At 45.8% G+C, this 17427-nt stretch overlaps 1 protein-coding gene across 4 annotated transcripts; it reads left to right on the top strand.

Annotated features, from left to right (window-relative positions):
- Positions 1–253: 253 nt before the first annotated feature.
- Positions 254–17427, top strand: tle5 (TLE family member 5, transcriptional modulator). Of its 4 annotated transcripts, none has more exons than XM_035523269.1 (7): positions 254–671; positions 8416–8504; positions 10069–10132; positions 11057–11101; positions 12607–12669; positions 13106–13180; positions 13855–17427. In XM_035523269.1, the coding sequence occupies exons 1-7, from the start codon at positions 645–647 to the stop codon at positions 14080–14082; spliced, it is 591 nt and encodes a 196-aa protein (XP_035379162.1). In that variant the 5' UTR covers positions 254–644; the 3' UTR covers positions 14083–17427. The 4 variants fall into 4 exon arrangements, with proteins under 4 accessions (XP_035379162.1, XP_035379161.1, XP_035379160.1 ...); XM_035523268.1 differs by having other exon boundaries at positions 13852–17427; XM_035523267.1 differs by having other exon boundaries at positions 12607–12720.

Raw genomic sequence — 17427 nt, 5'->3', positions numbered from 1 at the left:
AATGGTAATCACGTCGACAGCTTTGTCGCCCCCCAGTGGTGAGCAGTGATTCTTGGTAGGAAGCAGTGTATTGCTTCCATTGAAATGTGGGAACTTTTTTTTTTTTTTTTTAACCTTAAACTTTATTGTGACACAAACGAAAAGTACTATTTTACTTTGCACACGTTTTCAACTATAAAGAGCAATGATGGTGTGCTGGCAATACGCGGGTCTGCGCATCCAGGCACCTTCATCATAGTTCACAACCCACCAATCCTGTAAACCTATGGGCGCAGAGTAGGCAAACGCCAGGAAAAAGGGAGCTGGTAGACAACCCAAATGGTTATTGTCAACACCTCACAAGTGAAAAAAAAAAACCCAACAGGACTCAAACACCTCGATAGATTTCTTTTTCATGCCGAATGATACCTCAAGAGAAATCTACAAGACAGAGCCGTAATCGGAGCAAGCTGGCTGCTTTGGCGAACGACGTTACCTATTTCGGTGCCACACTAGCGGGCTAGCTAGCCAGCTCCGTCGGCTACAGCTGGCACAGATAGCTCGCTTCGCGACGAACAAAGAAGAAAAACATTCAAGAAAGCTTTGCCTGCTTTGCGAAAGGTCCACGCAGTACCTGAGGAAATAGCGCCAGACAAGAAACTGTCATGATGTTTCCACAATCCAGGCACTCAGTAAGTGTTTTTTCCTGATTTCTTGATGGTGTACTTAGAACTAGCAAATGACATTAGCATACAAAGCTAGTCAGCTAGCTGACCGTCTTGTCCTGTTAAGATGGAGAGATAGCTTCGCTAGCTAGGGTCGCTTAGCTAGTTTCCAGGTGAACTTGTCATTACTCCCGTTATTTCATGATGATCATTTCATAATTCCGTGAATTGGGCAGCTGTACAGCTAGCGATGTGGATATCCTACAGCATTCTCGAATGAGAATCAAGTCATGTTTAAAGCCGTGCTTTTTAAAACGTTTTTATTTCGAGCGCTAGCTAAATCCACAAAGTACAGCTACCAACTGTTAACGCTTATTTCATACACGCTTAAAAACAATGTATTGCCTATAGCTGCCAGTGACGATTTATATTCAAATTCAAAAGAAATCTTATGATTGTTAAATAGATATTGTAACTAGACATCTAGTTAGCTAGCTTACCTAGCTAGCTGCCCGTGTCTACACCTTTATTTGTGAATTTGAGGGGATTCATCTGGCTCACGTAAGTTCATGTTTTCATTATTCTACAGAATTGTAAATGGCAAGTATCCTAAACCTGAATTTCTTTTACCTACTTGTTCACTAGATTGATTACGTTGAGGGATTTTCATGTGTGCATAGATATATTTTTTTTTGCCATAAGTTAATTGTGAATATATACAGTTAATATTGTTAGTCCGTATTCATCTATGTAGTTAAACTTTTAGCAGTGGGTTAGGTTTAATTTAGTAAGGTTTTGACAGGCAGTAACACAGCAGGTGCACTGCATTAAGGAAATCCACGGTGTCGGTTGCTGTGTGGGTTACCTTTTCACATTAACACTGATATGGCTACGAGATTTTTAGTCATAATAGTGTTAAATGCCCATTCTGATGTGTTCTACACACACACACACACACACACACACACACACACACACACACAGAGAGATATGCGTATCTATAACAAATACATTCAACGTTGCTGGATGAAATAATGACAGTGTTTTGAGATAGAATAGGCTGGGTGATGTGGCCTGAAAATAGTATTATGAAATTTGCCAGGCTGTTACTGTAACACACTTTGTGAGTAAACATTAAATAGGAAAAAAATAGAGTATGAGAACTTAAGGGCTTCTCAGAACATGTGAAAGATCAAAACATTTTGTATGTTATATGAAACCTTGTCTCTACAAAATGGCAGCTCTTCAGTAGAGGAGAAGAGCCTTCATGTTTGATATTTTTAGTCCAATCATCCCAAAAGACAGATATGTTTACTCTTGATTTTACCTCATTCCCCCATATACCTCATGGGATTTGAAGTCTTGAGAGTTGAATAATGTAACCATAGATTTTTTTTTTTTTTGGTCAGTGTCAAGCAGCAAAGGTCATTAATATACTGGATTCCCATTGACAACCATCTTCATATTGCAATGGTAGTAGGTCCTTGTAGTCTTGCTGAATCTGTTTACTGTGAGTGCCTGTAATGATGTCTGCTTGCTTTGACTGCGGAGCAGATTGGAGAGTTCAATTGGTTACGTGCACCACACATACAGGAAGGCAGCTTCCTGCTAACCCTTCTCTGGATATCACCGCAGTGTGCAGGGTGTTTTTTTCTTATTCTGTTTCCATACATAGTCTCAGCACACTCTGTGGAACTGCCTGCGGTTTGTCAGACAGCACTAACTCTGGTCTTTGTTTGCTTGCTTCTTTTACAACCGATCACAAGACATGCAATGACCCTGTGACTCATCGGAGCAGTGAATCAGACCTGTTCATAACTTGAAATGCTTACTTGCCACACACCAGATACCCTGGGTGCTGAACAGACGTTTCCCCAAACAGTTCGCTGCCATGGCCAAATTAAAAGCAACACGCATTTGGTCGGTGTAGGTCTGCTGGCTCAGACAGTGTTGGCCTGCTTCTAAGAGTTGTAGGGCCTCTCGGATCACCAGCTCAGTTACAGCTTGCCTTCGGTCCTGGCTAGGGGAGATGAGGCAGAGGGGTACTTCGTTGCCACGGTAGTGTGACTCCATGGCAACGACTTCTCACCATTCTTGACGGAGAAGGTGTTTACAGAGACTGACCTGAATGGCTCCCAGATGCAATTGTGTCACCCCCCTTCAAGCACATACCCTAAGGCTCTGCCTGCACTATTTGACTCTCTTCCCCTCCGGAAGCCAACACTGATACTGAAACCTTGTGCAAGTCCTTATCTCCTTAGCTAGCTGTGCCATGATTAGCATTTTGCAGTTAGTGTGTGCTGGTTGGTAGTATCCTAATGCCCTAGGATTTCACCAGGTGTGCAGAAAATTCTCAGATTGCCATTTCAGATTGCTTCTTAAAGGTGAAATAAAAATACCCCCTTTTCTGTGGATGGGACCGAAATATGTTTGTTTATTTATTTAAAGCCATAATGAATAATGGACATTTTCCCATTAGGATACTATGCTCAAAGCCATTCTACAAAATAAGGCCATCAAAAATGAATGTTGGTAGGAGCAGTAGTTGGTAGTAGAATGTTGGTAGTAGCAAGACAGTGGGCTGTTTTTGAACCTGTGACTAATAAATGTCCGTGTTCCGGAGGAACGGCATGGGGTCGTGGCTGTTATTAGTGGTGATCTGCTTTGCCTTCAGACAGCTGGACTTCTCACCCACTTGGCTGCATTAAACCGTTGATGGCAGATCTTTGAGATGCCCACTCTTGGTTTTCCTGCGTTTAGTCACAGCGGCATATGAGCTCGTCGGCCTTGCCTGCTTTACGGGTGGTGATCCTCGCGCGTCCAGCGTGTGCGACCTGGGGCCAGGCATGGTCAGGCTGCAGGCTGCCTGCTCTGATGAACGCTGAGTTGTGCGTTCTGCTCTTGTGTGATACTCCATCAGTATCTCTCAGTAAGTTGTTCAGTAACAGTTTCAGGTTGCAGTTGGTAGCTGAACATTTGGCAGTGTAAAGGTTCTAGCAGTTTTGTTTTTTTTCGCTCAATGATCATTGAACCTAAAATTACGTACAAGTGGAATTTATGACGGGTAACTTTTGGTAGGCTGTATGAATATGTCGCCCAGAACCATTAGACGTTTGTGTAGAAACTTGATACTAAAAGCCAGAGGAAAGTATGGAGGTTGAGCACGTTATGCTCGAGTAACAAGACACTTAGTCAGCTCTGCATTAGAAAACTGGTGTGATTTCTACACAGTGTCCTCTAAACAATAAAGAAATACTTAATTATTAAAGAAATAATTAAAAATCCTTTAGATTCCGTCCCATGCAATGTAACTGAAAACACAGGCATCACCTAGCTAAGTAAAGGGATCTTTTCTTTTTTTTTTTGCTGGAATCCCTGCTTGTGACGTGGAGACAGCCCATTGCTTGCTGTGCTCCTGTTGTGCTCCTACTCTCTGGCTTTTTGCACCACCTTTTTATCGTAATGCACCATCGTCTGTGAGTAGAGGTGGGTGCTGCAGTGGAATGCTTCACTGAGGCCTCCTGAGTAAAGAGGGACCAGCTCTGTTTATTCTTCTCATAAGCCCCCAGCATGGAAGTTAATCCCCACTGAACTCACGGCAACGCACACACAATTAGGGTTGTTACGGTGTCATGGTTTCACGGTTGGTCACAGTGTGCGATTGGGCGGTTACCTCACCGTCAGCCTTTTGGGAACACCGATTACACACATTTCCATCTATTACCATCTACTTGTTCATTTTTTTGCTCCTTGCACCCATGGAATTCATCCCATTTTTGTCCAGCAGCTTCCCAAAAATGTTGGAGCGACCCACTCTCTCTGGATTGGGAGTAATCCACTACATGAACACATTACACCACTACCTCTCCTGTTTGTAACTTTCATACAAACATGTAGGGTTACATTTTTTTTCCCCACAGCTTGTCTGCGACCCCGCTAAAATTCTCCCCACTCCTAGAAAGCCTCTGTCTTGGAGCCTGCCACCACCTGTGCAACTGTCAGAAAAGCTGATGGTTTTCACATAGTTTCCTGGCCATCTTCTTTAATGTCTGTGCAAACCAATGTTTCCCGATGCAGCTGTAAATGAGAGCCCAAGTCAAATTACAGCCGATGGCAATGTGGTGCATTGAGCTTAACTTGTTGACGTCCTGACCAGGTCTAATTGAATAAAAAATGACTGCTTGGCCAGTCTGTTTCTCTTTTACCCTTTAATTAATAAGCACAGGCAATTAAGCCTGAAAAATGTGGACATGATCACCTTTCTGCACCACAGGTAAAAAAAAAAAAAAAAACTAAACTAAACAATTAGGTGTTTGGATCTTTTTTGCTTGTCATTTTGGTTTGGATTGGCATGTATTAAAAGATTTTGTAATAAGTCACACTACTAATTTCCACCACCACCTTGTGTGTATTTAAGTGGGCAGTTGATACCCAGCTACTGTGAAACCTATATTTTTAGACTCGTTTATGATGCCGTAACAATTGTAAGCCCTAAAACACGTGTACACACATTTGTTGTTTTAATATTGACTTACATAAGTGATGTTTTTCATTTTACTTCTCTTGGCTGCACCTGCATCTAGTCGCACAGTGCGATACTTTATTTTACCTCCTGACACAGAGGCACACCCACTTCCCTCCGGAGCCTCTCCGCTTCATGCAGTGTAGCGTGAGCCACAGCATGTTCCAAGGTTGTGGGCGGATCACTGTGGTGGCCTACTTGGCATTTCTCTTTGCCTTCAGTGTGAAGGACGTACTCTGGTTTAATTAGGCCATGGCCCCAGTGTTCCTCCACTGTCATCCAGTGCCAAAGGGTTCTGGTGTAGACTTGTCATAGCAACATATGCTTTACACATATTTGTTCGAGTGTGTGTGTGTGTGTGTGTGTGTGTGTGCGCGTGCACATAAATTTGTGTGTGACTGCCTCTGAGATCAGGTCTCATAGGGGTGTAGTAGAGTGTAGAGGCAGTGCAGTTGCAGAGAACAGCACAGTCTGTTGGGGGCACTCTTTCAAGCATCATCCCTGTCTTCTGACCTGTCCTGTAGGAGCTTGCATGCCCAGCTGAGGGACCATTTTATAATTAGTTCATTGTTCAAATGATCAGCTGTAGTACACTGTGTTGCCTGTTTTCTAACCTTGCCCTCCTACCCCCAGTACCAAGCGACTGTGGTGAGTTCTGATCCCTGTTTACTGAAGGAAGTGTCTAGGCTTAGCGGAGTAGCGTACGCAGCTCCTCAGCAGTCTGCTGCTTAGTGTGGGGAAATCCCTCCCCCCCCGAGGAGGCTGCCGCGCGGGACGCTAATGCCCCGTTTTAACTACGAATGTCTGCTTGTTGTTTGAGTTCATCTGCATCCTGCTTGCTGGTGGTTTTCGGAGCCGTGCTTGTATCCGCACGTTCCTGCAGCACAGGTTCCCACCGACACGCCCACTCTTGGTCTCGGACGTTGCCCTCTAAACTTGCTAGCTGCTCCCACACCTTGTGCGTTCCTCTCACCAGGCATGACAAATAGTCTGATCTCCCCACTTCTTTCTCTCTGTATTTATCACTGACACTCTCTCTCTCTCCCACTCTGTCCTTGTCTTTCTCCTGATAGCTTTCACTCTGTCTTGCTGTCTTTGTCTCGGTCTTTTTCTTTTCTTGCATGCCGTCGCTCTGTCCTCACGTCAGCTACGCTGCAGGCATCCGTAGCTGAAAGCTAATGGTGGTTATTTTTGAGGGATTTGGCTGTCGTAGCCTTTCCTGGGAGGGGGAGACTGTAGGAAAGTCACCGCACTAGGAGTGTTGAATCAGAAAAATCCCCTTTAAAACGGGTCAGATTGGCTCAGTGTAGGGACGTGGGATAATGCCATCTCTGTGTGGGGGTGGGTGTGGGTGTGTGTATTTGTCTACTGTAGGAATATACTGGAAAAAAAGAGGAAAGTATTGTTGATGTGAGTAGAAGAGCATGACCCTGGTTCCCACATAATTGTGCAGTGTAACTGAGGAAGGCCTCTGGGTAAAGGGTGAGATTAAAGGGCTGAGGAGGGGGGGGGGGGGGGAGAGAGAGAGAGAGAGAGAACGAACGAACACGTACATACGAGTGTTGATAAGATACTGGTAGTTATCCTAAAAATCTCACATGAATCTTTCTGACGAATCTAGAGGAATCTTTGTAGGTGGAGTTGCAGCAGGGTTTTGTTTGTCCAGCCCCTGCCCTTTTTAATAGACTTTAAGGTTTAGTGCAAATTTTCTGCAGTGTTTTGATTGTGGTTTTTTTCTGTTAAGTGATGAGGATTGTAGGCTGCCGGTAAATTACTGGAATTATGAATCCTATTTAGCTGTTGAAGACACTCAATTTGCCCACCAGCACATAAAGCCTTTTAATGCTTTAATTGCATCTCAAAGGAGCAGAGCAGAATAGCAAGGATCAAATTAAGGGATTGTCCTATATTTTGGAATTGTGTGTGTGTGTGTTTAACGGAAAGGAAAAAGTTGAATTCACTTTGGTGAGATCATTCTACCTGAATGGTAGTTTTCAGTTCAGTTCAAGCCTGGTAGCTCCGAGATGTGAGATGTGGCTTTTCTACATGTTTCTTTCATAGCGCTCCGTGACCTTTGCTCTCTTCCTTAGGCTAATGCTCTGCTTTTCTGTTGCCTATTTTTCAGGCCCATTTCCTACTTAGCATCCAGCCTTGAACTGCGGTGAACTCCAGTTCCATTTCCTGACACAGACAGCCTGGCAGGCGCATGACGGGCTGCGTGGGCACCGTGCCCTGGTGGCCTTCACCACGCGCCGCGCCCCACCCGGGGCCCGCTGGCTCCTGTCCACGCCAGGGCTCCCGGGTCACCTGTGCTCCTGCGCTCGCCCTGGCCGTCGCGCCCACTTTGCTTGTACAGTGGAGATTCTCAGCCGGCCTCCAGCTGGTGTTGCGCCTCTTTTAAAGCCCAGGATTTGGTGTGGCAGAATAAGGCCAGACGGCAGTGGGATGTGGTGATGAGGTGTTTCACCCTTTGCTGCTGGAGTAGGTAACGACCCTGCCAGACCTTTGGGCTACTAATGAGAATAATGACAGCTGGCCTGCTCTCGCCTGCGTGCTTGGACCTCAGCTGATGGGGTTCCATGCTTTCTTGTGGGTGATGTCGAGGCTCTATCCTGGGTGGAGTGGGGGGGAGGTTGGGATGACCGTAGTTTCTCACAGTTGCTCTTGAATATCATGGCAATCATAAAGAAGCCTACGAGAATCGAACACTCCTTTTTGCTTTATTGGAGTATCACCAGTGTGGCACCTGCTCTTCCTGGGCATCTGCTCTGGTAGGAACCGGAATTTCTCTGGTAATATTCTCTCTGTCTCAATACAGGGAGACATGGGAAATCATGCTGGCGGCCGAGCCCTCCCATGTAATACAACTGGAATTTGGTAACCGGCCGTTTTGAGTGATGAACGACTGACAGGGAATTTTCCAAAAATTGTCTTATATCTTGGATAAGGCGTTCCCAGGTCCGCAAACTTATTTTGTGCTGCAGGCAGTAAGCTCCCTGGAGAGGATCCCTGCTTTGCCTCGGTTCCGGGATGTAATCATTTCCACAATCCTCACCAAACTTGCCCAAAAATGGCGAGAGCTGTTATTACTCCTTTCGAGCGGCACGGCATTAACAGTGCTAATCTCTGTCAGGAAGGTGGACGGGCCGTCCCGTGTGCGGGGTACTGTGGTGGGACCAGCCCATGCGTTGGGTACAGTGGTGGGGGTGGAGGTGTCTGACTGGCTGACTCTTAATGCTTTGATTACAGGCTTCATCGCAGCAGCTGAAGTTCACTACGTCAGACTCCTGCGACCGCATTAAGGACGAGTTCCAGTTCCTCCAAGCACAATATCACAGGTGCCGCCAATCCACTCTTCTCTTCCTCTTGCTCCCCTCTGCTTCTTTGTCACTTCGTTCACTTTCTCAGTTTTTTCAACCACCACAATATTGCACCGATGTTTCATTTTTATTATAGTACTTGTTACGGTACATGCTTGCAGGATCGAAAAAAAAATGTTTTTGTTTGTTTGTTCATTGCATTGAAATGGGTCTAAGATTCTCCACAGATGTATTGTCTAATGTAATGTAATGTTCTGATTGACAGAGGAACCCCCCCCCCCCCCCCCCGTCCCGCAAGCAGTGGACGCCTTCTTGACGGCCTCGTATTTTAAGGCACCATGTCTCTCGGTCAGCCTCCTGCCTCTTATTCCTATGACGACGGGAGTGCAGGCGTTTGGCGTTTAGCCCCCTTCTACACATGTGCTGTTTAGACGAACAGGGCCCCCCATTTCCTGTGTCTATTCAGACCCTCAATCTGTCTCCATCAACTTCAACCGAGATTCCGCAGACAAGGCGTTTCTTTTTTTTTTTTTTTTTTTTTTTTAATACAAACCTCCCCACCCCCTCTTTTTGTGTGTTCTGCCTTTTAAAGGGAATGTACAGCGGGCGGTCTCCAGATCCCCGGCGAGCTGTTGTCCCCCCCCCCAATGCATAAATAGATCAGGGAATACATAAATCAAAATAAAGACGACAGTAGGAGCGATTTGGAGGCGGAAAAGCATGGCAATAAAACTACATCAGTGTTGGGTTTTTTGGGGGGGTTCTTCCCCCCCCCCCCTTTTTTTTTTTAACCCAGACAGCATCCTAGGAAGCTTCGGGCAACCTCGGCCAATCAGGGACTGGCATGGCCAATCACAGGTAGCCTGGCAGCAGGGAGGATGGTCGCTATGACAACCCTGAATGTATGTTAGGGCTGTTTTTGTTGCTCTTCTTTTTTTTTTTCTTTTTTTTTTCCCCCCCATTTTCTTTTCCTTTTTTTTTTTTTTTTTTTTTTTTTGTGAATAAGTGGAAGCTCTGAGTGGGGAGGAAGTGGGAAGCACACACATGCGTGCCTGCCAGTCGTGGCTGAGGGAACACTGGCTAATCTCCGGACCTCACCGGCGGCTTGAAGGGACCTTGTTTAACCACGCCGTGTCCGTGTTTGTTTTTGGTATTTTTTTTTGTCTGTGGCGGGTCCGACAGCATTCCTTGAGTTAAATGTTTGTGACCGGGCCCTTGGTCATTTTGCGTATGTGGTGCACTTTGGTCGTGGTGAGCGTCGCGGTGCTCTCACACGGCCAGTGTTTTAGTGGGGAACCGCATGCACGCACACAAATGAAGACTTTATATCTGCAGTTGTTCATGTGATTTTCTTGAATATGGAACATGCTCTTCCTTTTTGCAGATTTCACCGCATTGTTGGTCATGTAGGTGACAGTGTGTGTACCTGGAGGCTAAGGCTAGACCCTTGGCTTCTGCACACTTTTCTTCTGTTTACACTTCATGCTATTTTGGGGTTTTGCGATGCATTCCCTGCCCAAGTGAGAGCAGAGAGATCCCTCCGCGCATGCGGATATTAACCAGCATCTTCTGCTCCCTCCAGCCTGAAGCTTGAGTGTGACAAGCTGGCCAGCGAGAAGTCGGAGATGCAGCGTCATTATATCATGGTAAGTGGCGTTCCCGTGGCCTGCGCTGGGGGCGGGCATGGGGGCGGAGCTGTGCCCCAGATACACGCCTTTCCAGGCGCGTGTGACAGTGCTAGCCCCCCTCCTACATACTGACCTGCTCCTTAGCTACTACTTTCATCTTATTCTGCTCACTCTCCCCTTCCATCACTTTTTTTTTAACTGCTCGCTCTCTCTCTCGCTCTCCCTTTCTCGCTCTCTCGTTCCCCGTTTCCCCTTGCCCCACTCGGTCTCTGCTCTCTCCCTCCCCTGCTCTAATCTCATTGTTGCCGGCCCAGGCTCCGTGTTGCTCTCTGATATCCCGCCTCTAATTGATCCGCCCAGCACTTTAATCTGATCTAATCTGTGCAGTATTGCTCTCACGCCATCATCCAGGGCCCCCTCTCCTCCCACTAATAGCCTATCAGGTTTCTGCTCGTTTTTCAGGCCGACCCGAGGCTGTGTATGTGTGTGTGTGTGTGTGTGTGTGTGTGTGTGTGTTTGTTTGCAGTTGCATTTTTGTTTGCGTGTGGCAGGGGGCAGGAGGGTTCAGTTGAGTGGACAGAAATTGCTTTAGGGACCGGTGGTATATGGCTAGCTACTTCACTGTAGTACTAGCAGTCGCTGGTGTGTGTTTTTTGTACCGGCTGAGGTGCCAACGTCGTTGCTTTTGTTATGTTGCATGTGGGTGTGTATGTGTCTGTTTGTTTTTCTACGTGTGTATGTAGTACCTAGTGTTGATGACTAAAGGATTGTTCATGCACACACACACACACACACACACACACACACACACACGTACGTATACACAAGTCTGGTGTATGTCAGAGACACCACTGTGTCTCCCAGCAACCGTTTTTTAAACTGTCAGGAGTGTGTGGTGATATTGCAGTGTATATTCCTCTAATGTCACTGTTCTCTCCACAGTACTATGAGATGTCCTATGGACTGAACATTGAAATGCACAAGCAGGTACGTGCCCTCCCTCATCACTTACCATGTGATCTGTAGAAGTCAATCTAATGGTTTAATATATAACTAAAAAGATCAAAAATCAAAAGTCTTGATGAAAACTTGCTATTCTAAATAAACTTAAAAAGGCATAAATCAGACCAGTTTAAAGGTTATAGGTGCTGTCTTTTAAAGGTGATATCTGGTCTTCTCTCAAAGCCTTAAACAGTTCCCGTCCAGGTAACCAGACCGGTACAAAGAAAAGAATCTGTGTAGTCCATCAGGTGTCCCTTTTTGTTTGTTCATTACTTACTGTGCATAATCAAGCTTTCATGGTAGTAAGAAATGGTCTTTAATTGCTGTATGGTAAATCCCCGCCAATTAAAGTTTAAATTCTCCACTTTACCCTCACGGTTTTAAAGTCATGTTTTCATTTCAAATCTAATACAGCACAGGCCTATGGAGTGATGGAGAAAATCTCCTGGAGTACACGCAAACCATTCGAAATAGTTTGTCTAATCACTTGTGGGCCACAGGGCAGATCCCACTAACACAGCTGTCCATTTATTTATTTATTTTTTGGCCAGTGCACATTAGCAATGGCAGGTGGGTGGTGTCCATGGGGCTGGGGCGGGGCTAAATGGAGGACGGACTTCCCCTTGAGGTGGGGCCTTATCTGGCACTGCCTCTTTGTGACGGGGTGCAGAGATCGACGGCGCTGCCGTGACAGGCAACCCAGCCTGGAGTGTGCTACGGGGAATCCAGTCCCCGCGCTGTCCGCCAGGGTAGAGGGAAATGTATGGAAGAAAACAAATGCACGAAAGCAGGTGTGTGAGTGTGTGTGTGAGTGTGTGTGTGAGTGTGTGTGTGTGTGAGTGTGTGTGTGTGTGAGTGTGAGTGTGTGTGAGTGTGTGTGTGTGTGCGTGTGAGTGAGTGTGTGTGCGTGAGTGTGAGAGTGTGTGTGTGTGTGCGCGCGCGTGAGTGTGTGTGAGTGTGTGTGTGTGCGCGCGCGTGAGTGTGTGTGAGAGTGTGTGTGTGTGCGCGCGCGTGAGTGTGCGTGCGTGTGTGAGTGAGTGTGTGTGTGTGTGTGCGCGCGCGTGAGTGTGTGCGGGTGCGCGTGTGCGTGCGTGTGTGAGAGTGTGTGTGTGTGCGCGCGCGCTGCAGTGGAGGTGAGCGGGAGGTGCGGTAAAGGAGGGCAGAAACGAATGCAGAGAAGATGCAGGTGTTTTGTATTCAGCTCTCTGTCCCTCCCCTTCTCCTTCCCTCTCTCTTCCGTTTTCTGCTCTTCTTTCATGCAGTGCAGTCTGTCAGTGTGCCAGGGCAGTGTGCCAGGGCTGTACTGAAACAGGGTTATTGGTTCTTCTCCTTCTGTGCCTCGGCTTGTTGGTTTCCCTCCCTGTTCACTCCCTCCCCCGTCTCTCGCTCTCCACCGCCCATCGGTTTCGGTGAAACAAAACAAAACAGAATCAAAATTGATGCGATATGCCATGTAATGCATGCACATGTGTGTTTTTTCCTCCCTGCAGGCAGAGATTGTGAAGAGGTTAAATGCAATCTGTGCTCAAGTCCTGCCATACCTGTCTCAAGAGGTACTGAGCAGTAGTCGAGCGTCTCCACCCCTCCCACAGAGCACACTATCGGTGACAGCTCCCAGTCATCAGACTCTTTCACCTGCTCGCCTGACATCACACCTTGCTAGGCTAATTCCACTCATAGACCTTCAGGCAGTCAATGTATCGACTTTTCCTTGCATCGTGTAAATATTGGAGTATTGATTTGAGCTTAGATGGAGAGATAGATGTGTTTTTTTTATATATATATATATATATATATATATATATATATATATATATATATATATATATATATATATATATATATATATATATATATATATATATATATATATATATATATATACACACACACACACACACACACACATATGAACCCTGAAATGGAAGGCACCATGTCTCTGAGCTTCTAATATGGCTGTTGATGATAATGTGTTCCTGTGTGTGGCAGCATCAGCAGCAGGTCCTGGGGGCCATCGAGAGAGCCAAGCAGGTCACCCCACCAGAGATGAACTCCATTATCCGGGTAGGCTGCCCTCTATGATGAAGGTCGAATGATTGGTATAATCACTGTGTGTGTGTGCGCATTCATTTCCACTGGGTATGTATACTTATATCAGTCACATTGTTACAGCGGTGTCAAATTTCCTTTTGTGGTTGTATAAAGGTGTTTTATAAGGGTGCCTTTCTATTATTTGCTTCTACTTGGCGACTAAACCGTGTAGATATTGTATTGTTCCAGTAAATGCTTTGGAATGATTGCTGGTCCCTTCTGTTAGCACATGCCCTTTCTGTAAGTGGAGGAAATACAATATTACACTCCTGCTTAAAACAGAGCCACTCGCATCATGGTGTATTGTTTTAGGAAACCTTTAGCTGGCTTTTTTTTGTTCGTTACCGAGGTGAATGAGCTTACGGGTTTAGTGCCGGGTCAGCATGGGTTTAGTGCCGGGTCAGAGTGTGGCACCAGGCCAGAACCAGGCCGATGCGCATGTCTTCAAGGAATCTCGAAGAGGTTTTGGCGAGGCGATGGGGGAAGGGCTGGGAATATAAGGGCATACTGACCATCACTTTACTGATAAGCAGAGGTGACGAAATAACGTAAAAATCTATTTTAAAACGCAGCAGCAGGCTGCCTGCGTGTTGGCTTGCTGAGGGCTGAGCAGCCTGTGGAAATCCTCTGCCTCTCACCCACAGCAGCAGCTCCAGGCCCACCAGCTCTCCCAGCTGCAGGGCTTGGCCCTGCCCATGACCCCGCTGCCCCTGGGGCTGGGCCAGCCGGCCGGCCTGCCTGCCGTCACCTCCAGCTCGGGCCTCTTCTCCCTCTCCAGCATCCTGGCCTCCCAGGCGCAGCTGGCCAAGGAGGACAAGAGCGCGCGGGAAGCCTCGGACAGCCACCGCGAGGAGGACGGCGACAAGTCCGACTAGTCGCCTGCCACGCCCGCCGACCCCTCGCCCCTCACCCTTCGCCCCGGCGCTTGCTGGACAGTGGAGGCTCGTTGGCTTTTGCTTTTCTTTCTGTCCCCCTTTTGCCTTCCATTGCGGTCCCCCTTGCAATTGTATTCTTGGCCCAGTATCATTCATTCCGGATCATTCCGCTAGCTTTTTGTTCACCAACCCACCTTTCTGATGTATGCAAGTCTTTTATTTTTTGTTGTTTTTTTTTTTTTTTTTGTTTACTTTTTGTTTTTATTATATATTTTGCTATTGTATGGTCATTTCTGTGTGTGTGTGCGCGCGCGCGTATAAATTCACGTTTTGCCTCGTCTCAGCATGGCTGTCTGGCTCCACTGAGGCACCACCAGTGTTTCTTTGAGCCCCGTTTAATCTTGCCTCCTTCTCTTTCCGCTAAAGCGTCTCTCCTCTCCTTCATATCCCCCCTCCTAGCCGCGTTCGGAACAGCGCTAAGCCGAAATGAATCGCCCGTCGGGGTAGCGGGAGTGACAGACGGAAGCTTATGCTAGCCCGTTCCCCTCTTCTCCGGAGCTTTGCGGAGGGAAGCCGCAGCCCTGGGTCTGGTTCCGCTGCCCCAGCTGGCACCGGAGCCGGGTGATGCGCGGGCCGGCAGCGAACAGAAGTGGCTGGCTGCTCTTCCGGGCTAAGGGCGCTCCTGCATCCAAAGGGGAGGGGGTCTAGATCTCAAACGTGGTCATTCCTGACCCAGGCTCTGTGTTGCTCTCGCTATTCCAGGGAGTAGGAACAGGGATAGAAAAGCAAAGTGCCCCTCCCCCATTTCATAAGCATATATCTGATCGCTTGTTTTCTGATGTGTCTGTGGATTGTGGAAAAGTGTTGGTCTTTCTCACTGTCTTAGACAGGGAGCATGATGGCACCATGGAGATACTAGCCACACGGCCGAGCCCCTCACCAAGTGAGGAGCAGCACAGCTTAAAAGTGCAGATCTTCGTTTTGTTTTGTTTTTTAATTATTGGGGTTAACTATAACTGTCCACTCATTTGCAAATGTGTTGTTTTCATTAGAAATATGCTGTAAGAGAAACCCATGATGGGGGGGGCTAAATTTTTATTTGAGAAACCAGAAAACGCACCTTGTGTAAGAAACTTTCCCCTCTTAGATGTGTGTAAGCGGTCCGATAGACTTGCACAAAAGCACATGGCAGAGGAGGCAGCGTGAGCTTCCTTGTCAGCGACAGGAGCACAGAGCACGATGAGTCTCTCTAAGTAAACAGGAATCACTTCATAATGAGGTTTGTCTAAAGGCCATTAGTTGAGCATTAAGGACATGAAAGCAGTCCCACTCTCCCTCTGCTCCTTAGCTTTTGCGCCATTTGTCCAAATCAAAAATTCTTCCTTTTGACCAACAGGGGGCAGTAAGTGTGCAGCGAGCGAGCTCTGTCGCAGCCATGATGGGCTCTGATCTGGAATCCCTCCCTTTTCCTATTTTAAGCAGCCTATGATGGTCATTATACAAGCCTTGCCACAAAATGTCCCCTTCTTCTCCGGAATGAGAAGATGAGCGACGCGTCTGAATGAAATGCACCTTTATCCAATCAGCTCTGCGTGAGCTGCTTGGGTAACGGAAGAAATAAAAGCCCAAACGATTTGTGAATTAATCCAATTTATTTGATGGATTACCTGCAGTCAAATTTTGTTTGCTGTTAGATTGTGTTGCACAACCAACCTGAAGTACAGATCACTCTTCTTAAATGTTTTGAAGACCTCACTGCAAGAATAGCTGTACTCCTCTGCAGCTAAGATCCAGGACATCACTGTGAGTTTGTGTTCTTGTCCAGTGCATCCTGTCTTTATTAAAAGAAACTGATTTATTGTGTTCCTGAAGTAATGAAAGTGAATGGTATATTTTAAGTATTGGACACGAATCTAAATTTAGTGTGTGTGGGACTTTACTGCAAATTTAATACTTACAGACAGATGGCATATACATATTCATATAATGTTTGTATATGGAAACGCATATCTTACTTTGTTGTGACAGTATACCAATGGCAGTACCAATGTACAGGTGTGTTTTTGTTTTTTTGTTTGTTTTTAAAGATGCTGACTATTTTCAGGTACATCTTGTGCTAGTTTGCTTGTGGCATTTATTGTATCAATGAATTATATATAAAACTTTCAGTTGATTTGGTGGTAAAAATGTATGTGCTTTAGGTCTTTAGATGTGTTGCTTTAAATGTCCATATAAATTTAATCTGCCATCATCAACATGCAGAAATTGTACCATCTTCCAGCTGTGTGTGCAGTTTTGAACATTGTCTATTACTTTGCACACTACATGTTTGACTGTTTCTTAGTCAGATGGTTTCTTAAAGGGGCCCTACATAATTTTTCAACATTCAGTTCATCTCAGCAGGCATGAAATAATACATTCATGGTCATTTTTCCCTCTTCAACTCCTAACTCTTTCACCCTTCAGTGCATTGTGATGGGGGAGATACAGTTGGCAGGCAGGCATTGACAATGACCAACAGATAATTAGCGGGGGGGGGGAGAATGTCATGACAACACTAAAACAAGCTCTGCTTCCTGCTGTCTGCTTCATACAGGGGAGCCTTGGCTTTAGGATAGGGGACTTCATTAAAAAATATGTGAAGAATGTTTGGAGAGATGGACCTGATATTAAAAATGGATGAAATGTCTGTTTAGGATCTGCTTGTGCTACTGTAATAAAGAGACAGACAGTAATGTCCCCTGCATACCTACCAACATGCATAAGTGTGGCTTGCTTTTAAGACTTTTTTTTTTTTAATTTTTTGTAGTGTTTTTCTTTTTTTCTTTTTGAAATTCTTGCTACTGTTGTGTTTGTATAAGTAGTTCATATTCAGACAAATTAAATGTGTGTCCGTCTCATGGAGACAGTAAGATACAGTAACTATACTGCTCTACATGGAACTAAATATTTGTGTCAGTGGATCCATATTTCAAGTATTGAGAGGTTTTGTTTTGGAGGATTCTACAATTGGAGGCATTTGTGAAGAAGGTGAGATGCCCCTTAACCCCCACCCCTACCCTTGACTCTTTTCCAATCATCGCTTGCCCTTTGCTTCGTCATTTGCATTTATTTGCATAAAACATCGTAAGCATTTTAAGCTTTGTAAAGGTCATTTTTTAAACTCCTTTATTTTCTGAATATTGTACAACCTAAAGTGCAAAAATAACTGTAATACAACAGCTTACGGATGAAATATTAACACACGAAAATAACCTTTTACTCGAGATAAATGGATATTTCTGCAGTGAAGAAATGCTGCTGGTGCCTTACAAATAAAATGAATCAGACCAGTGGAGAAAATGA

The sequence above is a fragment of the Electrophorus electricus genome, chromosome 26, assembly GCF_013358815.1.
Source record: "Electrophorus electricus isolate fEleEle1 chromosome 26, fEleEle1.pri, whole genome shotgun sequence".
NCBI lineage: Eukaryota > Metazoa > Chordata > Actinopteri > Gymnotiformes > Gymnotidae > Electrophorus > Electrophorus electricus.
Note: the sequence above shows the minus strand (reverse complement) of the source record. Positions and strands in the feature narration are given on the sequence as shown.